Source organism: Grampus griseus, assembly GCF_964374135.1.
Source record: "Grampus griseus genome assembly, chromosome: 4".
Taxonomy (NCBI): domain Eukaryota; kingdom Metazoa; phylum Chordata; class Mammalia; order Artiodactyla; family Delphinidae; genus Grampus; species Grampus griseus.
The window spans coordinates 24714150-24734967 of record NC_138997.1 but is presented as its reverse complement, the minus strand read 5'-3'; the positions used below and the strand labels follow the sequence as shown (position 1 = coordinate 24734967).

The following is a 20818-nucleotide window of genomic DNA, read 5'->3' as shown; positions in this document are numbered from 1 at the left end:
TCCGAACGCGGAGCATCGCAGCGGGGTGTCTGGTCTGAGACATGCTCTGTTAACATAGTATCTTCTCTTTATAGATAAGAACTTACACCAGTCTAAAGCTGCTTTGACTTGTCAAAGTTTCTCCATTGACTCTTTGCCCCTAACATTGCCAGTCCTTTTGTGCTTTTCTAGTATCCAGCGTGATTCCCTTCTAATTCTCCACTTCTTCAGGAGAAATCTTTTCTTTTCTATACAGGAGAAAGCTGGCCTCCAGGGTAGAAAATTATTTGCAATGTTGTTTCCCTCAGCGATTGCCTCCGTTTCTTCTGAGCGGCTAGATGGTTATAGGGCTTCACTCCGCATGTGCGTGAAAACCTGTTGAAGAGAACATGTGACGATGCAGAGCTAGCAAAACCTAGGGTGCTCTTCCCAGCACGTAGCGTGACCGCCTCTGCCTGGTTCACCTGGAAACCTTCGGGTTGGTTGGAAATATACCTTTGGTCTTTACCTGCCCTATTTCTTAAACTATTTTTCAATCTGCCTGTGTCGCTGCCGCTTTGCAGTGTTGGCCACCAGAGTCACCATGTCCCATATGGACTGCTGCTCTGGCCACCTGCCTTGGGTTCTCCAACCCACCGGGCAGAGCTTCCTGAAACTGAAATCATACTGCGTCCCCGCCTTACTGAACACACCGCCGGGCTTTCCAGGACTGTTAGGGCAAAGCCGGGATCCCTGAACTCGGTGTGCCCACCTTGCCCGGCACTCCAGCCTCATCCAGCTCCGCAGACTGGCTGTGTCCTCTCACTGTGCAGGGGACACTTCCCCCAGCCACTGGGAACCCTGACAACCCTGCTCTCCATTCAGGTCTCAGCTCAGCTGTGGCTTCTGCAGGAAAAGGTTCTCCTGGCCAGGCCCACGCTGCGACCCCACTCCCCTCTCTTCCACAGCGTTAGTCTAGCTGTGGTAGCCACGCAGGTCTTTGAGCCCTCTTAACATTTGCAGCCGTAGCCAGTTTTGCTGACCTTATGTTCCCAGTGTCTAGCATGCCCAAGCACTCACTAAATGGTTACTGCGAAACTGAGGGAAGGAGGGCAGTGCACACCTTTCTCTGTGGCAAGAAGGGTGATATTCCTAGGTACCTTAGGGGGCCTCTCTAGGGGATCTGGGTGTCCCCAAAGGAAATCTCCACATTTCAGACCAAACAGTTCCATGAGCTTCCTGAACTCTCAGATTCTAGCGTCATTCCAGGGTAACCGAAGGCCCATTGCCTGACGTTTACCCTGCGCCCTTGGGCCAGCAGGTGGTGGTTCCCATGTGAACTGTCCACTCAAACACGAGGATGTCATTGTCACCTTGTATAGATGCTTCAGAGCTAAGGAGGTGGGATTCGAGAAATCTCACACTCTGGGTCTGACCAACAATCCTCCAAGGGCTCTACCTCCTTAGAAGTTCTTTGATTCTAAACAGTTTTCTTTGTGGAAGAGTTAGAAATTAACCGAATCTCTCCAGCGGTCAACGGACCCTTCAATATCAGAGTGACCTTTTCTTCATGCATTTTCTGCAAGGAAACTCTATCCTTTTTGTCGACTCGTGAGGAAAGGTTGATTAATTTATGCTCCCTTTTGAGCTAGACAGAGATACAGATAAAAACAGCTTACGCTGATTGAGCACTTACTGGTTGCCAGACACTGTGAAAAGCACGTTCCGTGAACCATCTTACTCAGTCCTCCTAGAGTGGGTATAGATGCTATTAACGTCCCGCTTTATAGACAAGAAATGAAGGCTCAGAAAAGTTAAGCGATTTGTGCAAGGTCACACAGCCGTAAGTGGTGGAGCTGGAGTTTGGACCTAGAACTGCCCACTCTCAAGTGCACTCTCTTAGCCTCCATGCTGCCTTGCCATATCCTTTCACGAGTTCTGTATCACTTGCAGGTTTTGAGTTGTTTGGCACAAAACAACGTGTCTCCCCACTCCCCATCACTGACTAGCCTACAGCCAGTTCACTTTTTAAGCCTGTTTAAATTGTTTTATGTTTAAGATACAAATAAAAAGCATGCCACACATTTTCAAAACTCTGATGGAAAACTGATGAATTCATAAAGGTGCCAACGAAAGATCAAGAGAAAAAAAATGAATTACATGGGACTGAGTGAACTGATGAGGATGATTATAATTTTTGTGACTTTCTGTTTGAATAAAAAAAAAAAACCCACAAGGACTCAGAGGCAAAAAATATACAAATCAGTTTTCACTGCAAAGTAAAGGAGCTGTTACAGTGGAGGATGACTGGACTGAATGTCAATATTATGACATAGTATGGGTGTGTTTCGTGTTTGGTAATTGCAATCATTGTTGCTTCTGTTGTGGCCATCCATTTACAATGCTTGGTGTCAGTTTATTTATCTCCTGTAAAAATAAACTACAGTGTGTGTGTGAAAAAAAAGAGATAAAACAGCCTGAGGAAAGGGTAATGATTAAAATTTTATTATCAGAAACAATACGAAAAAAAAACCAGAAAGCATGCCACACAAAGTTGCATCGAATCTAGCCTGAGTCATGTGAGACTATACTGTTAACTGTGTGTTTTATTTTATTTTTTTATTTTTTTATTTTTATTTTTTTTTGCGGTACGCGGTCCTCTCAGTGTTGTGGCCTCTCCCGCTGCGGAGCACAGGCTCCAGACGCGCAGGCCCATAGGCCATGGCCCACGGGCCCAGCCGCTCCGCGGCACGCGGGATCCCCCCGGACCGGGGCACGAACCCATGTGCCCTGCATCGGCAGGCGGACTCCCAACCACTGTGCCACCAGGGAAGCCCCTGTGTGTTTTATTTTTAAAAGATGGATATGTCTTCCATTTTTATGGTAATCTTTCCTTTTTAATATTTAATAACAGTAACCGGTAGCCTCTTGGCATGTTTAGAAAAGCAGCACCAGTCATGGGAGTCCTAGTTTTGCGTGACCCCAGATCTGTTCCTTCCCCCATCTGCAGTTTTGCAGCAGCCGATCCGGCAGGCTGTACGTCTCTGACTTCCGGGAAGGTTCAGCCAATCAGAGCCTTTGATGTGGTGGGGGTGGGGCTTAAGAAAGAGGCGGGGTATTTCCCTCCCTCCCTGCCCTTCCTGTCTGCCTCCTGCTACGGCTGCACCTCTGTGGTCCCAGCTCCCTGCTGGGCAGGCTCACCTTGCCTCCAGCTTCCACCAGGTGACCTCAGTTCCCTGGGCTCCATTTACCTCTGCCTTTTGTCTCTCCAGCCTCAGCGTGCTGGTGGCTTCCTGCTAGCTCTGGGCTGCACTGCTGGCGCCTATGAACCTTCCACCACCTGTGCACCGAGTGAAATTTGCTCTGTTGTACAGCAATAGGGCTTCCCGTGCTCCATGTTGGACTCTGTTGTGTATTCCAGTATTCTCACACGTGATCGCAATATAGTTTTCTTTAGAGGCATGGGAGATGGAGGCTATGACTGGGTTAAAATCCGCTGATTAAAAGCAGCCTAAGTGTTTGTGTTCACTATGGCTGTGGTATAAGGGGAAAACCCTGCCTGGGTGTCTGGTGTCTAGTTCTCACTGAGTCACTAGGGGAGCTTAGAATCACTCAAGTCAAAGCCTCAGTTTCTTGAAAAATGAAAGTGCTCCCCGGGGTCCCTTCTGGCAGCCCCATTAGCTGGCTTTAACTCCTTCCAAACCAAGACAGTTGTAGGATGCAGACTCAGTTCCCGTGGGGACCAGCGAGTTGTCTCCATCGGCTCGGCGGACCCTGACTCCAGCCATCTGCCCTTCGGACGGGTGCCATTGGTCCCTGAGGGGTCAGGTGACACAGTGTGGGCGAGCTGGGGCAAACCTGTCACCACTCTGGAAAGACCTCCAAAACAGGCTTTTCTGATCTGACACATGTGCTTGGTCTTCATTCAGGCACAACTCCCTCCCAGATCCTACAGTGCAAAAGTAAAATTTACTGCTCAGCTGTCCTGACAGTGGGTTTAACAACGTATCAAAGATGTTGTTTCATCTGTTCACCTTAAGTATACAACCAATCGGCAGAATGTGCAGATGGTACTTGTCTGATGTAATATAGTCTCTCTTTCTCCATTTTAAGCACAATCTTATAGTCTCTAAACAGCATTTTAAAAATACGTTGACCCACATGTTGTTTGTGTATACGTATGTATTTGGGGCCAGATGCTCTGGGTATCCTAAATAACTTTGATTTACTAAACTTGCCTCCTCCTTCCCCACCCCCAGCCCTTTCTTTTCAGAAGATACCTTTAGACAATCACCATTCACCTCCAACTCAAAAGACCTGCTGCCCAGTGAATCTGTGCTTCACGGAAGAATATCAGCTCCAGGTATGGAAACATGGTCGATTTTGCTTCTACTAATGGTTGCTTAAAAATTACTTTTCTGGAATGCGTGGATTCTCAGGTACTGTTGGTTCAGTTTATAGGCTGAAGTTACTCATCTGAAGCTAGGCTTTTGAGAAGAGAGAGAATTTAAATAGCCACAAAAGTTTGTTAGAAGAAAAAGCAGACAGTAAGAAAGCTCTCCGCTGCGGGGGGCTTATTGTTCTTTATCGGCTGATGTTTCATTCGCAGAGTGAATTCCTTTGAAATAGCGAAGTATAACCTGGAAATAATTTGCCTTCCACGTTGTCAGTATTTTAGGCAGGCAGCCAGGAAGATGTAGGAGGGTGGTGGCAAGACCGCTAGTCGCAGACCGGGAAGATCATGACCCTGGGGGTGGGCCACCACAAAGAGCACTTCGGTTTCCATGGCAGCAACACAGCTTGTTACAACAGTCTTGGCACCCAGATATCACCTCTGTTCTGAGAGGATCCGCATAGATCCATCTACCACTTCCTTTTGCCACGTCAGCCTCAATGCACAATTTCCTATCCACGCTTCCTTTTTCATTGCTCCCTTCCCGAGCAGAAAGAAAGAAGTGCCTGCTGTCCCCTTACCAACAGCATGGCCATCCCTCAGGACTTAACATGTGCATCTCAGAGTGGTCATGAAATGAGAACGTTTGAGAACCCCTGCCCTGGAGTCTCTCCTCCCTTCCCACCCCTCCCCCACCCCAGTGCCACCTGTCCAGCTGCCAGGAAGCTTTCAGCTCCCAGTCACTAAGAGAATTTCAGAGGCTCCTGGTGGCCTCCACACCCGTTCATGTGTCCAGGAGAGACCAAGGCCACATGTGTGCACGAGGGGCTCACAGCAGGGTTGTTGGCCAGGAATTCCTGCAAGAATAAAGTCCAGTGTCCCCCTCACACGCAAGGAGCCCGTGTCACAGGTGCAAACGGCTGCAGAGCTGAGTGTTTTACGATCCGGAAAGAGCCAAGGAGCATCTTCTGAGATACTGGCTTGTGGATGTCACAGGTCGTTGGAAGTGGTCCGTGACAGACAGTGGGGAAGAGGCCACTCTTTGTCGTTCTTTAGTCTTGGGATGGCAGATCCATTTCTTCTCATCTCCAAAGAGTCCAGGTACCTGCAGCCTTGTTAGCCTGGCAGGGCTTTTCTATTCAAACCCCATAAATAACATGCTTACACAAAAACACGTTACATAATACCTGGTTCTGGAGGTGGAAAGAAATTCTGGTTAGTTGATGCCTTCATTCTCAAACAGGGGCTATTGGAACTGCTGTTTACTTCCCACAGTGTCTTTTTGAATAACCATCTCCCTGTTCCCCAAATTATCACCCTGCTGTTAAGTTGATGGATTGTGACTTTCTAATGTCAAAATAACTGCCTAGTAATTGCCTGTCAGAATGCTGTGACCCATACAGCCAAGCATCCCGTGATGTATATAGAAACCCTGCATTGCTGGCTTAATGTGCGGCTTGGCTATATTTTACGAAGGGTTTATTGGTCAAGTTACAGCTCGCCCTCAAAAAGTAATATGTTTAACTATGTGTGTTGTGTTGTCGGGTGGGGAACTTGCTATGATGCGCTTCACAGACTTTTATTACAAATTAGATAAACTCACCCTTAAAAAGTTAACTCTTATTTTGGGGGGAGAAGTCAGCATGGCCGGGATTTTTTTTTTAATGTAAATGCACCATTCTTGAGGGGTGATCGGTCTCTGTTCTTGAAAAAGCCTTTCTTTAGGTAGAGGATAGGCAAAATGACTATATTTAAATTTTGCCAAAATAGACAACTAAAAAGGGCCTATTTAAAGCAAGCAAGGTAAAAATGCTTTAGAAATGGAGTTAAAATTAGAAAAATTAAAAGCGGTAAGGACAATCTGGTGATCACAAAGTTCTCGTAATCCGAAGATATATTTTGTAAGGAAAACCTTGATGATTTGGACGAATTGTGGAGAAGACCAATCTGAACTAACAAAAGACTGCAGTACGGAGACTTTTCAAGAAAACATGTGTTTGACGTGTTAATGGCAGTGATAAATGGCCATGGTGTACTACCTACTCAAGCTCCCCAATCCTTTACCCACAATCCTGAAACCCATAATTTTTTGAATAAGTTGTTTGGTGGCAAAACCTAATGGGAGGCTATTTATAGCCTTTATGTATTACGCCAAGGATGAAATCCATACATTTTTGTTGCAGAAATATCAATGTGCTTGATTACGAAGGCCCATCGGAGTGTTACATCAAATAATACCTATGCACCATATTATCATCTGAAATCAGAAAAGTATGAATCCCAAAATACATCAGGCCCCAGGGGTCTTAGATAGATACGGTGAACATACGTCCGTTCCAGGACTCTGCTAAATGCAGCGCTGGGAACAAAGAAATTTTGAAGCCAAAGGTCTTAAGATTCTAGGGTATAAGAATCATAAATTCCTATAGAAGATTTCGGAAGACCAAGTGGGCAGCAGATTTCTGAATCATTGACGATGTGGCAAGAACGAGTTGTCCGAGGCAGATGCTCTAGTACTACGACAGCATTGTTAATGAGGGCCTGGATTCGAGAAAAGGAGGACGGGGATAGGACAGGCAGGAAATGGGCTAGTTGACTAGTTTGGTTAGCTTTGTCATCAGCAGGTTGAAGTAGGGACCTATGGTGGCTGTGCAGAAATGGGGAAGCCAGGAAGGAGATAGCTGGCTTTAGTGACTAGGCAGAAAATCATTTGTTGTTAGTATATAAATAAAAGCGTCAGCATCCTTAGACATCTTCTCTTGGGTAATTTAAGTGTCACCATTAAAATATTATTTCCATTCTTTATTTACTTAGCAAACTTCTTGCCACACATCATGTCAAGACAAATGTCAGCCTGGAGAATGATCTCAGAGTCCCAACTAGTGGAGACCGTAATTAATGAGGTTTAATGTGCCTAGTTACGATCCAGGAAAGCCCTTGCAAATGCTGAAAACCCACAGCATTAATTCAACAATAGATATTGGTATCTATTTATACACCTGTATCAGTGGGATGAAATCCTCTCCCGTTCGCCTTTGGAGTGAGACCACGGGGCAGGGGAGTGTACCACGTGAGAGTATCGTTGAAGGCCTGGCAGCTCCAGGCCAAAGCGACGCTCGCAGTGGGTTGTGATTGTGTTTCAGGCCTGTGGAGCACGAAGCAAGCGGTGTGGGAGAGAGCAAAATGGGGAGAGGTGGTAGCACCACGGATCATGGAAAAATTGAGAATAGCACTGTTAACTAGGCATTTGCCTTCGGCAGATGGTCTCTAAGACACACAGCTGCCACCATCCCAGAGAAACAGAATAAACACAGAGCTTTGCGGTGTCCTGGACCCGGTTGTTGCCACTATTTCTAGACTGACTTTCCTGTGAACCAAAAAATGCTCACGAGCCAAGACCTAACATTTTTACTTGCTGTGAATGTCTTAGGCGGAGGTAACACCAGGAATCCTTAATAAAACAATGAGTTAAAAGCTGCTGTCATCGTCTGCTGGAGGGATGTGAGGACAAAATAACCTGAAGGCCGTGAATAGATGACTGAGTGCACCCTGGCTAGTGCCGGGGCTGGTGGGTGATTGTACAAAAGAAATAAAAGAGATTTCCTATTATGGGGGAGATAAAATTACAGACTCTGTGTAATTTAATGTACTTTGTCTAATTTATAGTTGTCTCACTTTGTAAGAGATTTACACTGATAGAGGAGAGATTCTGAGGTCAGGTGTGTTTCAGGGCACGAAGGGCAGTTCTGTATAAGGAGTAGACCCATTGCCATGTACCTGCATCTATTTCTGTTTTCCCGTCGTCTTTCCGAAGCAAAGGCTATTAAGAGAAGGATTTACGTCTCGGCACTGCTTTTAAGCAGTGTGGAGCTTCAATTCTGTTTTATTATGATTTGAAGTCACAGTATGTTTGCTCTGTATCAAGCCAAAAAACAAAAACACAAGCAGAGCGGGTGTGAAGGAAAATGCAGGTCTCCGTGGAACTCTTTCACGGTGTTTGGAGTCACTGATGCTTCTGTTATTTCAGATGGAGCTTAGAGTCAGACAATGTAAAACATGTCAGCAATTGTATTTGTAAATCCCTTCACCCATTACTTGCTAAATTCCCTTTAAAAAAAGAAACTCTTTTTGCTGTTATTGTTCATAACATCCAAACAAGAAGAACATGGGCAAAATTTAGTTCAAGACTTGATATGCCAATCAGGTTTGATGTTAAATAAAAAGGCACGTTTAGAATGGTCTGCCTTGTCCCCAGGCCAATTCTTGATCCATTTTCCTCTATCTGTTCTGCCAATCACTCTAATACAAGTGGTACCATGTCATATACACTTTTCTGAAATCTAAATTAATGGTGCCTTGCATTAGAGTGCCACCAGTGACTGACTCTTGGCCTGCCGTGCAGCTGCCCAGATAGGAATGACCTCTCTCAGGCAGTGGGTTTAAAAGATGTGCATGTCACCTTCGTTTATGTTAAGACTTCCCGACTCATATCTCGAGAGAGAGACATACCAAGCTTTCCTGGATTACAGCAAAGTGTTTTCTTCAATCCTTTTTCAAACACAGCAGATTCTTTTAAAATTCAGACTAAGTCATGGATAAACAGTAGAACATTGGGTGTTGTTTGGTGTGTATCATTTTGTGGCTTAAGCTCCTTTTTGATTAAACAGATTCATCCTGTACAGAGGAGGAAGTTAATAGTTATCAAGGACCTGCTAAATTGTCAGGCCCGGGATCTGTGTCATCTCATTTAATTTTGAAAGCAACCCATTGAGACATAGGAATTATGCTCAATTTACAGGTGACTAAATGGAGGTTCAGAGAGATTTAATACCCTTTTTCCAGTTTTATTGAGATATAATTGACATATAACATTGTATTCGTTTAAAATGTACAACCTAATGATTTGATATACATATTTTGCAGAATGATCACTGCAATAAGTCTAGTTAACATCCATCACCTCACATCGTTGCAAATTCTTTTTCTTGTGAGAACCTTTAAGATCTGCTCTCTTAGCAACTTTCAAACCTGCAGTGTGGTATTGTTAACTACAGTCACCGTGCCGTACATTTCATCCCCAGAATTTATTTATCTTATAACTGGAAGTTTGTACCTTTTGCGGAGACAGTACAGATTTCATGGGTTCAGAGATATTGTGGGTTCAGTTCCAGGCCACCACAATAAAGCGAATATTACCGTAAAGTGAGTCACACGAATTTTTTTGGTTTCCCGGTACATATAAAAGTTATGTTTACACCATACTGTAGTCTATTAAGTAAGCATTATGTCTAAAAAACAACATGCATGCCTTAGTTAAGAGATATTTTATTGCTAAAAAATGCTAACCATCATCTGACAAGGCATAGTTGCCACAAACCTTCGATTTGTTAAAAAAAAAAAAAAAGCAATATCTGCGAAGCACAATAAAGCGAGATATGCCTGTAATAACTTGTTCAGAATCATCCAGTTGGTGAGTGGCAGCCCGTGAATTCAAACCCAGAACTCCACGGTGCATTTTCTCTCTTTCTGCCCTGTCACACTGCCTCCTAAGTCAGATATGTGTCACCAGCAGTGAGCAAAGCAGCACATCTCTCCAGGGTTTGCCCATACGTACTCCCAGTTGACATTTGAAGTATTACTGATGGATGGCCTTCTTTTAGTTAGGAATAAAAAGTAGTCCTTTAAATAAGATATTTCAAAGCAGTGACAAGATAAGAATGTACTGTTTATTAATATAATGCTAATTTTGTCCTCTTCCCTTTTAATTCTTTTCTTTTTTCCCTTAATGCCTCTATATCTAGTAATCATAGTCACTTGGAATGTTTCTTTCAGTCAAGAAACTTAAAGAAACAATGTTTCTTTTCAGTAACCTTTTTTTTGCGGTACGCGGGCCTCTCACTGTTGTGGCCTCTCCCGTTGCGGAGCACAGGCTCCGGACGCGCAGGCTCAGCGGCCATGGCTCACGGGCCCAGCTGCTCCGCGGCATGTGGGATCTTCCCAGACCGGAGCACAAACCCGTGTCCCCTGCATCGGCAGGTGGACTCTCAACCACTGCGCCACCAGGGAAGCCTGCTTTTCAGTAACCTTTAATGGATTGTCTGAGCCGTAGAAATAGTTTCATGAACCTGGTTAAAACCTCCTGGTTAAATAAGACACATAACACTGAAGTGAGTGGTGATCTGATCAGCGATGCAAAAGGAAAAGTTCTCCACTGGGAATCAGGAGAACCCGGGTTTAGCCCTAGCTAAGCTTCCAGTAGAAAGAGAATAGAAGAGCTTCAAGCTTCTTCCACATCCCCTCTTTTTCAAAAACTGCCGTCTGTAGTGGTACTGTGACCTCAACTCAGGTTTCTTTATTTTCCTTGTAGAGCCAAAACTATATGCTGGTATGCGGAACAGCAGTTTAGTCTACTAGAAATTCTACCACACCCACTAAGAGTTGGGGAAGGGACATAATCCTCGAAGGACAGTACTGGGGATGGTAGTGACTGAGAAGCGGGCACAAGAAGGGCATCTGGGAAGATGGACCATTTCATTTCTTGATCTGGCTGCTGATTACATGCATGGGTAATTCTGTGGAAATTCATCAAGCTGTGTTAGGGCTAACTGTCTTATTCACAAATAGGTGGGTCTTGATGCCACGTGGCCACCTCCAGGTGGCCTGCATCTTCACTTCAGAGACCGAAAGTGATGATGATGCCAGCTGTCTTTCAAGTAGACAATTTTTAGTTTATAGGAACATTTCCATTCGTAGCACAAAATTGCCCCGAATTAAGTGACATATAGGTTGATATCTCTGATTCCCGTTCTGTTTCAAATTGGGAAAGTATTCTGCACTGCTTATAGCATTTCTCTGATGTACTTACAAAAGGTGAGCTATGTAGTCTGTCCAGCTGTTTACTAGAGGGAGAAGTTTTTGTTGTTACACAGCTTCCTGACCCAGATAATGTTATTTAAGGCTAAAAATGATGTGCTCGCAACTAGTTCCATCTGTCCCTCAGCAGACTAGTTTGGTCTCAGTCAGAGTGTAGGTGAATTCCAAAGGGGAGCTGTTGACTCCATTAAAAATTCTTTGAAGAGAAAGGTCTTCGTGTCCGAGTTAGTCCTTCTCAAAAATGTGACTAATCAGGTCTCTGCAGACCAGCGGTTGTGGTGTTCACATACTGAAGGGGTTTAATTGTGGTAACCTTTCCAAAGGAGAAATTTATCTCCAGTTTAGATGCCTCACCTGAGCTATCTGTGGAAAGCCACGAAGACAGAGGACAAAACTGTGGTCGCTGTGCTAAGTCCCTTTATCTATGCCCAGATAGCACCGGGGTTGAGTCACTTGGTATTGAAGATAATCATCAACTCTTTCGTGTTTGTACTTTGCGGGAAATGGTGACATCCAAAAGCCCTTTTAAAAACCCAGTTTTTTGGGCTTCCCTGCTGGCACAGTGGTTAAGAATCTGCCTGCCAATGCAGGGGGCACCGGTTCGAGCTCTGGTCCGGGAAGATCCCACATGCCGCGGAGCAACTAAGCCTGTGCGCCACGACTACTGAGCCTGCGCTCTAGAGCACACGAGCCACAACTACTGAAGCCGCGTGCCTATGCTCCGCAACAAGAGAAGCCACCGCAATGAGAAGCCCGCACACCGCAACGAAGAGTAGCCCCCGCTTGCCACAACTAGAGAAAGCCGGCACACAGCAATGAAGACCCAATGCAGCCAAAAATAAATTTAAAAAAAAATTAGTTTTTTTTAAGCCAGTTTTTGTTATGTAAATTCGTTCATTTGTGTCATATTTTAGATCCCATGTATAAGTGATATACGATATTCATCTTCCTCTGAATGAGTTACTTCATTTAGTATGATACTCTCTAGGTCCATCCATGTTGCTGCCAATGGCATTGTTTCATTCTTTTTTATGGCTAAGTAAACATACTTGTGGTTACGAAAGGGGAAGGGGGGTGGAATTAGGAGTTTGAGATTAGCAGATACACACTACTATATATAAAATAGATAAACAGCAAGGACTTACTTTATAGCACAGGGAACTATATTCAATATCTTGTAATAAAATATACAGGAAAAGAAAAACTCCAGTTCGAGGACTGTGTTTCTCAGGTGTTTCTCAGGTTAGGTCCCTGAGGCTGTGACCACTTCGGCCCTGGCCTGATATCTTCCTGTGAGCAGAACATAAAATTTTCTGCACGCCATTTATAAGGCCTCTGCGGTGCCTGTGGTTGTGTTTTTACTTTTGCAGAGACCATTGAGATGCCTGGAGAATGAATAGTGCTGTAAAAGGTCAAATTCTTGAGTATGTGTAATGGACGATGGAGAATATTTGTTTGAAAATTGCCATGTGGTGACCCTGGCTTCAGTTTGGGACCGGCTAATTCAAACTACAAGGCCTTTTCTGTATATACAATACGTTCTTCCATTCCTTTGCTATCAAAGATACATATTCTCATTTCATGCAATTTCTTCTTTGTGTTTATTCCTTTGCAGGGCAGCAACTGCCCTCCGGTAACCAGTGTAGAAAAAAGAAAAGCCATTCCGCTTACAGACTAGACCATCTATTTTTCATTCAAACGGATCCATTCTGTATTCCCATATGTAGGCCAAACGGGGACCTCTCTGCAGTGAGAGAGACACCCCTGCCCCACGTCACACCACAGCCCTTCCTCCATGTGGTTGTTGGAATGACTGTCAGGGCTTCAGCTGGGGGCTGTTCTCTCTCATGCAGTGTGTTTCCTTTAGCAAAGTCCTTACCATTTCTCTTCTCCATCTATCATCCAGAAAAGGAAGGTGTGAATTAGAAGCGCAAAAGTATGGACAGTCTTTGCACTGGCTTCATGAGATCCCTGGTTCCTCACGTCCTCCTCTGGAGTTCTACTGAGACGTCCCGCACAGGGGTCTCGCAAGTTCTCTGAATTCAACAGGTCCCAAACTAAACGTATTCCCCACCCGACTCCTGCTCTCTCCATCCCTCCCCTCCCCAAATAATTAAAACTGATTAAAACCCTCTGCTCTGTCTTTTTTTCCTACCTTGCTAAGTAGCATCATCGCCTCCCATGGCACAAATCATAAGGTTCGATACCATTTGTTTGCGTTCCTCCAGAAACAGACCCCAAGGCAAGGATTTACGCAAGGAGTTTTGTAGGAAGCAAGACGAGGAAAGCTTGGGAGAGGGACGGGAAAGCGTGCCAGGGAAAGGCAGACAGTCAACAAAAGGTTCCTTCTCGAACAGGTTACCTATGTAGACAACTGGAGATTAATGTCACTGGGGGACTCTGGGAAGCCATGGAGGACACACACCTCAGAACTTTCTACTGGAGGGACTGAGAGAGGTGAGATTCAAGCTTCTCCCAGGAGAGTCAATTCCCCAACACCCTGGTCTTACTACACAGGTGGTCAAAGCAGGCTCCCGTGGCCAGAGGAAGCCCTTGGCAAATGTTGGCACATGCTGGCAGTGGGAAGGCAGGTGCTGAAGTGATAAAGGCAAGGCGATGGCGGGAGAGGGGGCAGGAATGACAGTATTTGCTGCATCATTTTCCATTACTGCCTCTTCTCCACCTTCCACTTCTAACCAGTTACCCTGCACGATTCTTCCTCTTACCTCTCTCCTAAATGCACATTTTCCTTTCTTTCCCAACTGCCAATAAGCTTGTTCGAGTCTCCATCATTAGTCCTCTGGGTTACAACAGTGGCCTCTCTCAGGTCTTACTGTCTCCAGTGTCACCCCTGATGGTCCCGTCTTTCCATCCTGCAGCCGTAATCTTTCTAGAAGGCATATCTCATCATCTCACGCTCAGGCCTAGTGGCTTCCCATTGCCCTCAGGATAAAGTTTAACTGACACCTGCAGTCTTTCCCTATAGGTTTGTTTTTCTGTTTTCTTTTTTAATAGCCTCTGCATTCCCCTTCCACTCCAAAACTGGATTAGGTGCTGCTTCCTTTGATCTCCTGGGGTATTTAGAATTTCCTGTTTATTTAAGCATCAGCCCTCTCCCTTAGCTGTAAACTCCTTGGTGGGCATAAGCTGACTTGTTGACCATGGTATCTCCCAGAAGCCACCACCAAGTGTAATCGCTCATCAATCTTGGATGAAAGCATATTGTTGAACAACTATGTTGTTTGTAGAGCTAGTGTTAAATGTTCTAAGAGATATCTGATGAGACTTTGATTATGACACAGATCCAATTTTGACTGTAGGTTAAAATGGACCTCTTTATAAATGTAAGGTGTGCAATAAAGCTTTTTTCAAATACAGTTGGTCTCCCTAGCTAATGTGGGTAACTGCCATGACATAATTGTCTTTTTAGAATTAAACGGTTAAGCTTGACAGGAGAAAGATTGCAGGGCTATTGTGTTCATTTTTTTTCACCTTAGGTATAGATCTAACTGCCACAAATTTCTGAGGGCAGAGAGTGGAAGGTGGAGGTCCAAGAAGACTAGATGGTTTGATGTGAAAGGTTAACACGGGAATTAATGTGAAAACCCAATACTGATTTTCATGCATAATAATAAAACTTCCCAGGCATAAAATTCCCTACGTCATTAGTCTCATATTAAAAAGTTTGGAATTATTTCAGATAGAATTGTTTTCCCATCCGTGAGCCAACCGCTTTATGAGATAAGCTTCTCTTTTAATGTAAATTATTTTATTGAGAGACAGTGTTATATTTTGATCCAAATAGGGCAAAAGTTCACATAAGAGTCTTTCATTCATACTAAGGGGAAACTGTGTGAGATAGATTTGAATTCAGGCCTGACGCTCTCTGGAATTTGGGCAGCCCATGAAAGGGAAATTTTTTTTCTTGCAAATTATTAAAAAATGATACATGGCTTTTTCCTCTTGCTTGGGAAATGTCCCCCAAATTTTCTGACACTTCCTCAGTTGTTTCTTACACCTGAAGAGAGAAACAGTTTTCTACAGCTGTCAGGCTACACCCCTCCCTACTCTTACACCTTTCTCCTCACCTCTGCAAGAATCAACTGAGATGAGCCCCCTGGAGTTGGAGATTCCCACACATACACAGCCGTTTCTGCCCTCAGCTACCTGTCTTCTCCAGGGCACTCTGTCTCATCCCCATCTTTTCCTTCTCTTTTTCTATCGTGAGCCATTGTGGGATTTACATGAGGCAAGCCCTATGTTAAATATTCTACTAAAGATGTCAATAAGAAATGAATTCTCTAAGTTACAGAGAAATACAGTGCTCCCTGTTATTTTGTGAACTTTAACCTTCACGTCCCATTCTAGGAATTTAATCTACCAATAAACTTGAGCAAGCAACACTAATGTGTATGGACAAGGCTGTGCTCTCCACATAAATATATGAAAACAAATTAAATGTTCATAGGTAGGGAACTGGTGAAATGAACCATAGGACATTCGATGGAAAATTCCAGAGCTATTAAAAAAGGGTAAAGGAGATCTTTGAGAATTGATATGAAATGATGTCTAAGATATATTGTTAGATTTTAAAAAACAAAAAGCTGACTACAGACAATATGTGTGACATGATCCCATTTATATATTTTTTAAAGAGGTGGTATATATATATATATATATATATATATATATATATATATATTTTTTTTTTTTTTTTTTTTTTTTTTTTTTTTGCGGTACGCTGGCCTCTCACTGTTGTGGCCTCTCCCGTTGTGGAGCACAGGCTCCGGACGCGCAGGCTCAGCGGCCATGGCTCACGGGCCCAGCCGCTCCGCGGCATGTGGGATCTTCCCGGACCGGGGCACGAACCCATGTCCCCTGCATCGGCAGGCGGACTTTCTACCACTGCGCCACCAGGGAAGCCAGAGGTGGTACATTTTATGTGCACGTAAAACGCTTGCATGTGTGGAGATAATTTCCCCACAGATAAATTCTGAACAGTGATTAGCACAGGAGTGAAAAGGACTGGGAGAAGAGGGATAGTCAGTGAGAGGCGTTCTTTCATTTTTCAGTTTGTATCCTTTGTTCTATTTTTTTTACCATTAATTTACACTTTTATAATTTTTTAAAGTTATCAAAAGTAAAGTGAGATACTTATTGTTCAAATCAATTTTTTTTTTTTAGAATCCATCGTTCTATGATTCATATGATGACTTGGAGCCCTAATGAATAATCTCTAAATTAAGTGAACTGCTAAAAATATGGATAAAGCAATGATTCTTAGCCATCTTCCCTCGGTGAACTCCCCCAGCTAGAGGCCAGAGTTAAATGAGTGTTTCATACAGTTCATGAGAATGTAAATCAGGTTACAAATCTGCATGAATGGTGTGACCGCATGGTTTGTAAAACTGTGTGCGTACAGGGGAAAAATCAGGAAGGATAGAAATGTTAACTGTTATCTCAGGGTAATTAGGATTTCAAGTGACTTTTACTTACATTTTATGGACTTCCATTTTTACCATAAACATGCATTATTTTTATCATCAGACACATCATTTGAACAAAGGTGAAGCTATCTTGTTTGTTCTGATACTGAATGCTTGACACCACTTGGAAGTTTTTATCATGAGGTTAATGCCTGGAGCTTTGGACAAGGAGACCAACTTCAACAGAACCATGTTCAGATGTGACCCCAGAAAAAATGGTAGACCTACAAAAGTGAACGGAGATATTTTCAGCTGCAAGAGATGAAAACGTTGGAAAAAGTCTTGTAAGGGATGTTTGGAACGTAGAACCTATCTTAAGCTATCAAAGCACTTCAGACTAAGGGATACCAGCCATTCGCACGTCTTGCACTGATTGGCAACTCCTGCCTTCATGATTTCCTCATCCTCTGTTACATTCACCCTTGGGTACCTTCTTCCCAAGGTAGATGCAGGGCTTTCCAGTCAAAATGACTCATCCATCTGCAAATTCTAGGTCCTTGCCTTAAGTATCCAGGAATGAGTCACTCAGATCAGTTGCTTCTCTTTTAACTTGAATGGAATTAGACTCTGGGATGTTCAGTTGAAAGATTCATGAATCAGTAGGTCCCAGGAAAAGCAGTGGTGAGGTTATCAGGGAAATCAGCTCTATTATAGGAACAGGAAACAGAATAATTAGGGAGTCAGATAACCCAGAGGTAGAATGATATACAAATAAATTAATTAATTAATTAAAAAGATTAGGTCCAAACTCTGGTTGTCAATCTTTGCTGGAGTGTGGAGGCAGGAATTAATGGGTTATGCGGATTTGAGGTAACTGTTTTGTCTTAAAGGCAAGATGACTCATACAAATTACTTTTTTTGCTCACTAATTTTGTATGTACTGTGTAGGTACTTGCCAAAAGAAAAGCAGGGGAAAATTTTACTCAGGAAAAAAAAAAATGTGTACTCTTGCAAATGCTTTTAACATGTAGGCATGCTTTCGGTATGTGAAAGTTATTTTTGACACTATTTTTGGCCAAATTGTTTTTCATTTTTATGAAAAATGTTAATTTTTAAAGCACTCCGGTCTATCTCCCAACTGTTACTTTTATCACTCGAAAATGTGGTATTTTAAAAATATCATCACTGGTGTCATACTAAGACTTGCCTTGGATTACAAGCCTTTCATAGTAATTAATGTCTTTTTTTAAAGGCATTTGGACATGAAAAAGGAATAAAATGAAAGTTCACCAAAATGTTCATAGCAGTTGTCTTTGGGTAATGATGGGAACTGTCGTTGTGGTTTGGGGTTTTTTTTTCCCCCCACTTGTCTGTGTTCTTCTAGTTTTCTATAATGAGCATGGAACACTTATAAAGAAAAAATCAAATTTATTAGAGGGAGTAAGTTTGTTAAGGGAGAAAGATGAGAGTCATGTTGCTCTGAGTTGCACTATAGTCATTCTCATGGTCACACACAAGATGGGCCTTTGTCCAAGGCTCCCAAACATCTTGTGTTACAATGAATAAATATTGGTAGAGTTGTTTCAAAAATTTTAAATTACGTATCCAGTAAGTTATTAACAAAGGGCTGTGAAATCCTCATATGAGATACAAATATGACCGTAGTCTTTTAAGTACATATTTCAGTTTGGCTACTTACTAAGTTCACTTGAGGAATGATTGAAGTTTGAGGATCGTTCCTTATTTTCAACCTTACAAGGGAGATTAATGAATTAAATTTATCTTAGGGCACCAGCTGTTGGAGAAGAAGTGCACACCATCTTATTTAACTGGGTCGCTGAAAACGGTGTTTAATAGAACAGCCCTTCGTACTGTTACATTGCACTATTGGTCTCATAAATATCATTCACTTAGGTATAATTAACAAAATAATAGCTGCTGATGGAGAATGTTTTCAGTAGTTTTATCAAGAAGTAAAATGAGCATTCACATTTTTGTTGCATCTGTTTAGTTTCCTAACAGAAGAGGTCAATTAGAAAAACGATCTTCATGGCTACAGATTCACTGCCCCTTAGATAATTTTCATTCTTCTCCATTAGCGTCAGAGGACATTGAGATCCTATGAAATGGGGATTAAATATAAAAGGATCTGAGAGCATTAAGTATTTGATGAGCAGTCTGAGGAGCTATTATGAGGTGTATGTACCCCTGGGGTAAAAAGAAAGTTTATGTATTCATTCAACAAACACTTATGAAGCAGCTATGATACGCTGAGTACCTTTTAGGTCTGGGGAACAACAGTGAACAGAACAAAGTCCTTGTCCTTATGGGGCTTATGTGCTAGAGATAGAGACAGATGATATACAAATAATTATACAGTGTGTATATAATATATACACACATATAATAACATTGTAGAAGTATATAATATATATTTTTATGGAATATATAATTTTATTTCTATATTATTTAATAACATGAAAAAACTAAGCTATGTAAGGGGGGTTGGAAAGGGACCATCAAAGGTAGGATGGTCAGAGAAAGTTCTCCCTGAGAAGGTGCAGTTCTGGGTAAAGGGAGCAGTTACTACAAGCCCCAGAGGGGAGGATGGGCTTGGCTTGGGGAAGTGACAGCAGGAAGAGTGGCTGGCTGGAGGGGAGGGAGGGAGAAGAGCTTACAGAGGCTGGAGGAGACTAGCAAGGGCTTGGGCTTTCCTGCAAGTATCCTAGGAACCACTGGAATGTTTGGAGCAGAGAAATGACAGAATCTCACTTCCATTTTAAAAAGTTAATCTGACTTCTTGTTTAATCTTTAAAGCCTTAATAAGGTCCCCTGAAAGGCTTAATGGAAACAGAGAGGCCCTGAATAAAGATAAGAGAGGCAGAGAAAGTTAATTTAATTTGCTGGATATTCTTTTTATAGTGGATGGAATCTGTGCAATCCCTGTAATAATTAATTATTGGTGGTGAATATTGCCCAATGTTTATCTCATTTCATTTTTCTTACTATTAAGTTATGAAAGGGAGATTGTATAGCACAGGAAACTATACTCAGTATTTTGCAATAACCTATAAAGGAAAAGAATCTGAAAAAGATTTGTGTGTGTGTGTGTGTGTGTGTATAAAACTGAATCACTGTGTGTGTGTGTGTGTGTATAAAACTGAATCACTGTGCTGTTCACCTGAAACTAACACGATATGGTAAATCAACTATACTGCAATAAAAAATAAAATAAAAATTTGTTAAAACTAAATTTTTAATTAAAAACTCAAAAATATATATATATTTTTTTATATATATAAATTTATTTATTTATTTTTGGCTGTGTTGGGTCTTCGTTTCTGTGCGAGGGCTTTCTCTAGTTGTGGCGAGCGGGGGCCCCTCTTCATCGCGGTGCGTGGGCCTCTCACTGTTGCAGCCTCTCTTGTTGCGGAGCACAGGCTCCAGACGCGCAAGCTCAGTAGTTGTGGCTCACGAGCCCAGTTGCTCCGCAGCACATGGGATCTTCCCAGACCAGGGCTCAAACCCATGTCCCCTGCATCGGCAGGCAGATTCTCAACCACTGCGCCACCAGGGAAGCCCAAAATATTTTTATTTTATTATGTTTAGTTGAATGTTTTGGGTTTTTTCTTAATCAGTTAAAATCACTATCTAGATAGTTAACTGAATATTTATGGAAAAAAGTCTACAAAACTCAATAATAAAAAAACGCTTGGAAACTCACAGAATTTGAAATCAGAATTCTTTTTTAAAATGACAAGACAAATCCATTATTTAGAATTCATTGTAGAAAAGAGAATGCCTTCATAAGAAAGAGGAATTTAGCTTCACCAAGAATTGTTCCAGCATTATTTATAAAGAGCTATGTCAGGGAACTGTGAATTCACCAATAAAAACTGCAAATTACTCAAACAGATGCTCACAAAGCATGCCTAGAGGCTATTGTATATGTGTGTCTTGCCAGTTCTGCCATTGGAGAGGTGATGTACAGTCGTAAAACCACTAATGATGGTTCTTTACAAATGTTATACCAAATTATATTGTGTAAGACAATAACATCCGTTATTTACAACAGAAATCCTAAATGTTTGTTACCTACATACATTACTGACAAGCAGAAGAGCTTATATTTGCTAGTACATAATATGACTCTTTTGGTGTGTGTGTG

At 42.6% G+C, this 20818-nt stretch overlaps 1 protein-coding gene across 2 annotated transcripts in view; it reads left to right on the top strand.

Moving 5' to 3' along the window:
• ZNF827 (zinc finger protein 827) overlaps positions 1 to 20818 on the top strand; it is a 180723-nt gene that overhangs the window by 111885 nt on the left and 48020 nt on the right. For both annotated transcript variants that reach the window (XM_082652947.1, XM_082652946.1), the window contains exon 8: positions 4218 to 4321. In XM_082652947.1, the coding sequence (XP_082509073.1) occupies positions 4218 to 4321 (104 nt within the window). The remainder of the gene's footprint in view (positions 1 to 4217; positions 4322 to 20818) is intronic.